General features: G+C 48.0%; 3 protein-coding genes across 3 annotated transcripts; all 3 read left to right on the top strand.

The window, feature by feature from the left end:
- Window positions 1–2300, top strand: LOC100824860 (GDSL esterase/lipase At1g71250). The gene is made up of 5 exons (XM_003560273.4): window positions 1–478; window positions 582–712; window positions 1074–1301; window positions 1503–1752; window positions 1876–2300. Exons 1-5 carry the CDS (start codon window positions 205–207, stop codon window positions 2109–2111), a joined length of 1119 nt encoding a protein of 372 aa, XP_003560321.1. The 5' UTR covers window positions 1–204; the 3' UTR covers window positions 2112–2300.
- Window positions 2301–2652: 352 nt separating this feature from the next.
- Window positions 2653–5313, top strand: LOC100824244 (GDSL esterase/lipase At1g71250). Its single transcript, XM_010231405.2, has 5 exons — window positions 2653–3083; window positions 3202–3332; window positions 4011–4238; window positions 4484–4733; window positions 4902–5313. Exons 1-5 carry the CDS (start codon window positions 2819–2821, stop codon window positions 5153–5155), a joined length of 1128 nt encoding a protein of 375 aa, XP_010229707.1. The 5' UTR covers window positions 2653–2818; the 3' UTR covers window positions 5156–5313.
- Window positions 5314–6320: 1007 nt separating this feature from the next.
- LOC100820881 (thiosulfate sulfurtransferase 16, chloroplastic) lies at window positions 6321–8656 on the top strand. Its single transcript, XM_010241315.3, has 7 exons — window positions 6321–6591; window positions 6712–6810; window positions 6934–7053; window positions 7267–7340; window positions 7964–8034; window positions 8153–8206; window positions 8314–8656. Exons 1-7 carry the CDS (start codon window positions 6500–6502, stop codon window positions 8389–8391), a joined length of 588 nt encoding a protein of 195 aa, XP_010239617.1. The 5' UTR covers window positions 6321–6499; the 3' UTR covers window positions 8392–8656.
- The last annotated feature ends 360 nt before the right edge of the window (window positions 8657–9016 follow it).

Raw genomic sequence — 9016 nt, 5'->3', positions numbered from 1 at the left:
ACGGTCAATGCCCGATCGAAGGACGTATGTGCTTGGGCTTATATATAACTACAGATTTCCCCCTCTTGCCATCAACCCTCAAACCAAGCACTACACCATCAATCAGCCACACAAGGCAGGCTAATTAATCTAGAGGCCGGCGCCGGGCAGCTCAATTTCTCCATCTAGTTCTTAGCTTTGTTTGCTGCAGGCCAGCGGCTGGCCATGAAGGGTTGTCTTGTACTCGTTGGCCTTGTGGTGGCGGTGCTCGTCGGCGGCGGTGTCGGCGCCGATGCCGGTAGTCGTAAGGCGACACGGCGGCGGTTGGTGCCGGCGGTGTTCGTGCTGGGGGACTCGACGCTGGACGTGGGCAACAACAACCACTTGAAAGGCGAAGACGTGCCCAGGGCCGACAAGCAATTCTACGGCATCGACTTCCCCGGCGGCGCCAAGGCCACCGGGCGTTTCAGCAACGGTTACAACATCGCCGACTTCATCGGTAAGTATAAATATCTGATCTGATCCCCAGTGATCATGTAAATATATGTAGTGATCATGTTGATTGAAGTTGAAATGATGGATATATATATGGATGGATGCAGCGAAGTATCTTGGGTTCGAGAGGAGCCCTGTGGCGTACCTGGTGCTGAAATCGCGAAACTATCTGATCCCCAGTGCCATGGATAGAGGAGTAAGCTTCGCCTCGGCAGGAGCTGGGATTCTCGACTCCACTGTAAGTAGTTAATTCATGCACAATTATGCATGTGTAATTGTGTAGTCTCTGTTTATTTGTTGTTAGTAGCATGTAAGTGCGTTTTCGTAGCATCTAATTGTACTTGGCTTAGTGTATATCTACATTAATTTTTACTCTATATAGCAAAAACCAGACAAAGTTATATTTTGAAGACCGCATCAGTATCCAAAAATCTTTAATTAATTTCCCCATTTTTTTTTGGAAAAAGCTATAGTAGGGGTCTAGAGTAAAAGGAAGAGTATGTACCACTTGTCGCTGGATTTGCTTGTGTTGACTTACACTTTAGGAGAAGGTCGAGTCTACAGTTGACCATTGCTAACTTGAATATGCATGCATGCAGAACGCGGGGAACAACATCCCGTTGTCGCAACAAGTGCGGTACATGGCGTCGACCAAGGCCGCCATGGAGGCCGCCGTGGGTGCCCACAAAGCATCCGAGATCCTGGCCGACTCCTTCTTCCTCCTCGGCATCGGCAGCAACGATCTTTTCCAGTCGACGCCCAAGACTCCTGCTGACGTCACCGCTCTCTTCACCGTCCTCGTCTCCAACTACACCGCCGCCGTCACGGTAACTTGAAAATCTATTACTATTTTAAAAATATTTTTCGATTCAAGTTGTGAATCAAAATTTTGAAAGCTATATTGATGATCAAAATCTCCAAAATTTCTCTGAAACTATATCCAAAACATTACTCTCCTTTTAACTCGACAGAGATCAATGATCGACACCTACTCAATTCATTTATGACACATATTTGTGCCCATGTAGGATCTGTACGGGATGGGGGCGAGGAAGATCGGCATGATAAACGTGGGGCCAGTGGGGTGTGTGCCACGTGTCCGCGTGCTCAACACCACCGGGGCATGCCACGACGGCATGAACCGCCTCGCCATGGGCCTCGCCACCGCGATCAAGTCAGCGGTCGCCAGCCAAGCCCCAAAGCTCCCGGGCCTCTCCTACTCTCTCGCCGACTCCTTCGCCGCCTCACAAGCCACCTTCGCCAACCCGCAGGCATCCGGTAATTAATCAAACGCAGATAATTAAACTAATCAAAGAACAATGACATGCATGCTATTGGAAATTATAATGAGAGAACACATGATCTGATTTTGAGCGTCATCTTTTTTCTTGGTTTTTCTAGGGTTTGTGAGCGCAGACAGCGCGTGCTGCGGGAGAGGGAGGCTGGGCGGGGAAGGGGTGTGCATGCGGAACTCCACGCTGTGCGGGAACAGAGATGCTTACATGTTCTTTGACTGGGTCCATTCCACACAGCGGGCCGCCGAGCTGGCGGCCCAGGCTCTGTTTCATGATGGGCCTCCGGCCCAGGTCACCGCGCCCATCAGCTTCAAGCAGCTGGCCCTGGCCGGAATGACCTGAGATCGATGATGACGGGCCAGCCCACTGGCAAGGATTCTCTCTTTTTTTTTCCTTGAACAAATAGTGATTCTTTTGTGTTTCGAGACTTGATCGAGAGGATGTAATGTAATGTTGTACTTCTAGCTTGTGATGGATGGGAGTAACAAATAAGAGTGCGACTGGAGCTATATTTGGAGGGCCTTTTTTATATAGTTCGAGCTTGGCTGCTAGCTATAATATATCTACGGCCAAGTTTAATTAGTTGAGCCGTAACGTCCCGAGAATGCAGTAGGACTATACTACGGAGTAGTATAATCTTTTATCTGAATATAAAACGATACTAGTTGTCTACGAGAGATTGGCGTAACGTGATAATTATTTCTTAGAGGACTAAGAAATAGACAATCCCTAATTTTTTTCATGTGGAATCGAGGCCTGGAGGTAGAAGCATGTTACTTACAAATTATATATCCACATGTATGCGTGCATATAAGAATTCGAGGTGAACTGTAAAGCACGCTACTTCACAACAAGATCGACCAGACGGCCAGCTAGCTATAGTTGGTGGTCAATGCATCATACATATATATATGGATCGAAGAAAGTACAGCTCTCCTCCTCTTGCCATCATCCTCAAACCAGCAGCACATAATCTAGTTAGAGGCTGGCCAGCTTAACTGATCTCTATCTAGTTCTAGCTGGCAAGCTTTGCTGGCTGTGTGGCGGCCATGAAGAAGTTTGGTCTTGTACTTGTTGGCCTGGTAGTAGTGTTGCCGGTGCTCGTCGGCGTCGCCGATGCCGGTGAGGCGACACGGCGGCTGGTGCCGGCGATGTTCGTGCTGGGGGACTCGACGCTGGACGTGGGCAACAACAACCACTTGAAAGGCCAAGGCGTTCCCAGGGCCGACAAGCCCTTCTTCGGCATCGACTTCCCCGGCGGCGCCATGTCCACCGGGCGGTTCAGCAATGGCTACAACATCGCCGACTTCATCGGTAGCATATATCTATCTATCACCGTCCAAATTAAGCATAATGATCATGCAATGCATTATATATTGATGATCATATATTGATGATTGATGTCGAATTGGTACTGGATGGATGGATGCAGCGAAGTATCTTGGGTTCGACAGGAGCCCTGTGGCGTACCTGGCGCTGAAATCGCGAAACTATCTGATCCCTGGTGCCATGGATAGAGGAGTGAGCTTCGCCTCGGCAGGAGCTGGGATTCTCGACTCCACTGTAAGTGCACGCATGCACAATTAATTAATTATGTGTCTGTACATAAGTTTCTGTTCATATTTGTCTCCAACAATAATACCTTTGTCATCGCATATCGATCAGTAATTCAGTATCTATCCGAGAGGGCGAAGCCTTCCGTTTATTGTTACTAGCTACAGCTAGCATGTGTAAGCCTTTTTTTCTGGGGAGTTTACAGGAAGGAGTACTACTATATTGTTTTGTTTCTAAACTGAACTGATCTATAAGTACGTCTTCATGCCCATTTATATTACGGTGTCAGTGGATTTGCTCATATTGACCTACTACAGCACCGGCCATACATCGAGCGCCGCAAATAGTCGTTGACCTTGGCACCATTAATTAATTGTTCGAGGGGATCGATCGATCGATCGATCTATCTCTGGGATCACGCACCGATCGAGATATACTTAATTTACATGTATAGTGGCTGTAAGGGCATCCTCAGGGAGTAACTCATAGCATGGGTCGGAACCCAATATAAGTTATATTTATATTTTTCGTAAACCTATTTTACTACTCACATGTACCTATTTAATGTTTAAGATACAACCTTCAGACATGATGCATTTGGAGTAGCCTAACTCTCTAATACTCTGCGGTACTATTAATATGTTTTACTAACCACATGGTTAACTTGAATATGTATGCATGCATTAGAATGCGGGAAAGAACATCCCATTATCGCAGCAGGTGCGCTACATGGCGTCGACCAAGGCCGCCATGGAGGCCGCCAAGGGCACCCGCAAGGTATCCAAGCTCCTCGCGGACTCCTTCTTCCTCCTAGGCATTGGTAGCAATGACATCATCCTGTCGACGGCCAAGACTCCCGGTGACATTGCTGCCCTATTCACCTTCCTCGTCTCCAACTACACCGTTGCCATCACGGTAACTTACTTGCAGAAATTATAATACGTGTTTTGAAAATATTTTTGAGACAAGTTTTAAATCTAATTTTTGAAAAAGCTATATTAAAAATAAGTTTGATACATGTTTTGAATCTAATTTTAGAAAGCTATATTGGTGATCAAACTTTCCAAACTATATCCAAAACGTTACTTAACCACTGGTTCTTGGCCACTAATCTACTTGCTCGATTCAATTCTGACACATATCTATGCACACTTATGTAGGATCTGTATGGTATGGGGGCGAGGAACCTGGGCATCATAAACGTGGGGCCCGTCGGATGCGTGCCACTTGTCCGCGTGGTCAACGCCACGGGGGCGTGCAACGACGGCATGAACCGCCTCGCCATGGTCCTCGCCGCCAAGATCAAGTCGGCGGTCGCCAGCCTCGCCACGAGTCTCCCGGGCCTGTCCTACTCACTCGGCGACTCCTTCGCCTTCTTTCAACCCATCTTCGCCAACCCGCAGGCGTCCGGTATGCATGCTTGGACTAAAACAATACACTACCAATTCAAAACAAAAGGGTCGTTTGCGAAAAAAAAACCGGTCGTTGAGGGGAGATCCAAGCCAAACACATATGTTGCGACGATCGGACGACCCATGTGACATGTATTTCGATTGATATTTTTTGTGATTTGTTCAGGGTTCTTGAGCGTGGACACGGCGTGCTGCGGGAGTGGGAGGCTGGGCGCGGAAGGGGTGTGCATGCGGAACTCCAGGCTGTGCGGGAACAGGGACGCCTACATGTTCTGGGACTGGGTCCACTCCACCCAGCGGGTCGCTGAGCTGGGGGCCCAGGCGCTGTTCCAAGATGGGCCGGCCCAGGTGACAGCCCCCATCAGCTTCAAGCAGCTGGCCCTGCTGGCATGCAAGACCTGCTCGATGATGACCGACTGACCGGCCCAGTCCACCGGGATAGATTAAGGATTCTTTTTTCTTTGAGTAAATTTCACAAAACCACACTTCTTGAGGATAAGGTTTCAACGGGCCACAGTTATGACTAATAGTCTCACAAAACCACACTTTTTTGGACAGATCTTCTCACAGAACCCAAATCAGATAATTAAGAGCATTTGATGTGGTTTCTGACAAGTGGAACCCACATGTCGGATGCTAGGTCGGACGGATCGAACCGTTTTTTTTGTCCACGTCAGCATTTGCCCGACACCCCGTTAAGATCCTCTCTCTACCCAGGAAATCCCGGTTCGATCCTGACATCCGACATGTGGGTCCTACTTGTCAGAAACACCTCATGGCATCCGATTTTATGTCGTTCCTTTTTTGAAAGTAGTATAAAAGAATCGTTCGAATATTTTTGAAAATCGATAGACTACATTTGCCAGCTAGCGGTGTCCGAGAGACGCGCGCGGACTGGCCCCGGACGTAGTACGTGGCGATGGAGCAAAATTAGATGGATCGATCAGATGGAGCTAGTAGATATACGTTTTTTTTTTTGAGAAAAGCTAGTAGTAGTAGATATACGTGGCAAGAACATCTTATCCGGCACAGACCGAGTGGATATGCGTGCATGGGTCACATTTCTCCTCTTCTGACTCGATCGGACTCGTCCGTCCTCATCCGATTCGACCGACCCATGCAGATGCATGCACGGATGGATGCTGTATGTGCAGTCTCTGCACATAGTGCAGCCCGTGTTCAGCTAGCTAGCTAGCTAGCTCCCGGACTGCCAACCGTCAAGCTTGTTCTAAAAAAAACACATGGATAGGTCAATATGGCATATGAATCATATGCGATGTGAATTGAAATTTGGGATGACAAGCTATATTTTTGTTTTTGTGAGTAGAAACGTTCATCATGTCCTATTTTCACGCTGACGGTAAAATCAAAATGTGAATGCCTTTCTTTTGCTCGATTTCGAAATAGTTATTTTCCGGTCGCCAATCATAACCATTTGATAAAGGTCTAATCTTTTGCTTCAAAATAAAGCGGCACGTTTTTTGTAAATAGAAAGAAATGACTGAACGCACAAGAATACTTATAAAAATCAAAAATGAAAATCTAATCAAGGAATCTGACGCTGCAAATCCCCCCATAAATACCAGCAAAGAGCGAGGCAGCCCAAACGGACACCGGAGAAGAAGGAGAGAAACTTCAATTCAAAATCCCTTTCCTTCCTGGTGCACCTCTGTCTCCATCTCCTCCAGCTAGCCGCCTAGCCTCGTCCGGAGTCCCCAATACTCTGCCACCAACAACAAGAGAAGCTCTCGATCGGTGGCACCAATGGCTGCAACCTTCTTCGGCCGCGGCGGCGTCTCCATCCCGTCCCTCCTCCTCCTCCACGCCCACCCGCCGCCACTGCTCCTCGCGTGCAGGTAATTTATCAAGCAGTAATCAACCATGAATTATTCCTTCCCGTTTCGATCAGCTGCCGAGTCTTTGTATCCCATCTCGATCGCCGCCAACGACGCTCTGTTCTGTTTACGCCGTCGCAGTGTACTGCGGCACGGCGGCGCCGCGAGAAGTTCTGTCCGGGTCATGGCGTCGGCGGCGGGGAGGCCGGGCGCCGCCAGGAGGATGCTCGGCTCCGTCAGGTGATGATTTGTACTCCGTAGTTATATAAGATTGGGGATTGGGTGCAGGCCTGGCCAGTCTTTATCCATGCGGATGTTTGAAGCAGAGCATCCGCGCTTCTGTGGTGTCTTCTTCTTCTCCAGGTCCGGCGCCGCCGGGGGGTTGCGCGCGGGGGAGGCGGAGGTGGCGGCCGTGCCGCCTTCGGTGCCGGTGCGCGTCGCCCACGAGCTACAGCTCGCCGGCCACCGCTACCTTGATGTCAGGTACTCGATCAATCACCCCTGCCTCTGTCTGCACTGAAGTCACAACTGACAGCAGAATTCCAGTACATGAAAAACATGAGAAAACGACGCACATTTTAAATCGATCCAGAATAAGATTTTATCGTCGGATAAATTAAAATCCTCCCTTCATGCATCTGTACCATGATCGAAACGGCTAACTCGATCGGTTTGATGCGTGCTGCTTTTGTGCAGAACCGAGGGTGAGTTCGGCGGTGGCCATCCAGCAGGGGCCGTGAACATCCCCTACTTGTACAAGACCGGCTCAGGTAAATAAATCCCAAGTTCCCGACCCAACAGTCCAATTGTTCTTCTCTCCGGCCTGTCGCTTTAATTTATCTTGCGAGTTTTAATTACCACTGGTGATCATCTAGTCCAATGGAAAGATATCGAGTGGTTTCAGAATTGCTAAAAAAAAAAGAGTTCAGTCCAGCGATGCATATCTGTTCCATTTCAAGCTCAGCACCACACCACAAGCTAGTGAGTTGGTCTCAAAGTGGCAGCAATGCTGCATTTATACATGAATGGGTTTTGGGCTTTACGCTTTGTTTCAACTTGTAACCTTAAAAATCGAAACGGCAGTGGCGTCTCGGCGCTGCAAGGGGGCATCGTCACTTATTTTGGGATCATGGGCAATTGAGCATGTTATGATTCTTTTCTTTCTTTGTACTTTTTACGAAAAGCGTGCCGATATGATCTGTGTACCTCTGGGCCGGGAAGGCATGCAGTTGTATATATAGTCCTCAAAGGTTACCAACTAGATTTATATGACACAAAAATTGAGCGGAAGGGGCACTACTTTATGTCAGTGCTGCACCACTGTATACCAAAATGAACACACCAATAGGTTTGGTTCGTGCTCAACATATTAGAGATTGTCTACCGTCCGCAGGGATGACGAAGAACTCACAATTTCTCGAGCAAGTGTCGGCGATCTTCAGGAGGGACGATGAGATCATCATTGTACGTTTCGCAGCCCGTGATTCCAGAATCTGAACAATCTCTGGCATGTTCTGTTCTCTTCAATACCATCGAATGTTCCTTACATCTTGGAGAACTTCTGTCCTTGCTAAAATTACAGGGATGCCAGAGCGGCAGGAGGTCTCTCATGGCAGCAGCCGAACTCTGCTCCGCGGTAAGGATACACATACCCATGGCCATATGCCCAGTTAATTTCTATCACATGGAAATGGTTCCTGGATCTCTGTGATATGAGATGGTTTGATTGTCTTGTTCTTCCAGGGGTTCACTGCCGTGACCGACATCGCCGGAGGGTTTTCTGCTTGGAGGGAGAATGGACTGCCCGTCAACGTCCGGTGACCGGCTTCTCGCCATGATTCTGAACCATGTATAATCTGCATTAAGGCTGCTTCGCTGCGAGGTTAATTGTAACAGCGTGGTGCTCTTCTCGGGCACTGAATAAATGGATATTGATAGGCAGTGTCAGAATTAAGAGATATATGATGTGTTCGTGTTTAGTCTCCTTTCCTCACCTTCGGTAAGCTGTCGCTTCCAGGATGACAATTTGACAATGTGGTGGTAACCATGTAAAACCAATATGCTGAGAAACAAAGTAGTTGATCAACGGCCCTTGCCGAAGGTGGAGCAGTTGTCAAAAAAGAAAAATTAAGCTCCAACACATGTCATCAAATGCAGCATCTAGCGATTAATGAATCTGAAGAATAGCAATGTACAGCTCCAACACATGTCATGACATGCACACGAGCGGAGTAGTTGATCACCGGCCCTCCCCGAAGGCAAAGAACACTGTTTTGTTAAATAAAAGAGAACACAAAGAAGAAAAGGCCAAGGCTTTTATGTGCTATTTTTTTTTTAAAAACATGGTACACCGTTCACAAATATGCACACAACTCACCCCTATGAACGTAGCCATGCAACTCTGTCTCTATAAGCATCTTTCAAAGACTGAACCAGCGGGTTTTAG

The sequence above is a fragment of the Brachypodium distachyon genome, chromosome 1 (assembly GCF_000005505.3).
Source record: "Brachypodium distachyon strain Bd21 chromosome 1, Brachypodium_distachyon_v3.0, whole genome shotgun sequence".
Lineage (NCBI taxonomy): Eukaryota > Viridiplantae > Streptophyta > Magnoliopsida > Poales > Poaceae > Brachypodium > Brachypodium distachyon.
The sequence above is the reverse complement of the archived record's forward strand: the minus strand, read 5'-3'. Positions and strand labels throughout refer to the sequence as shown.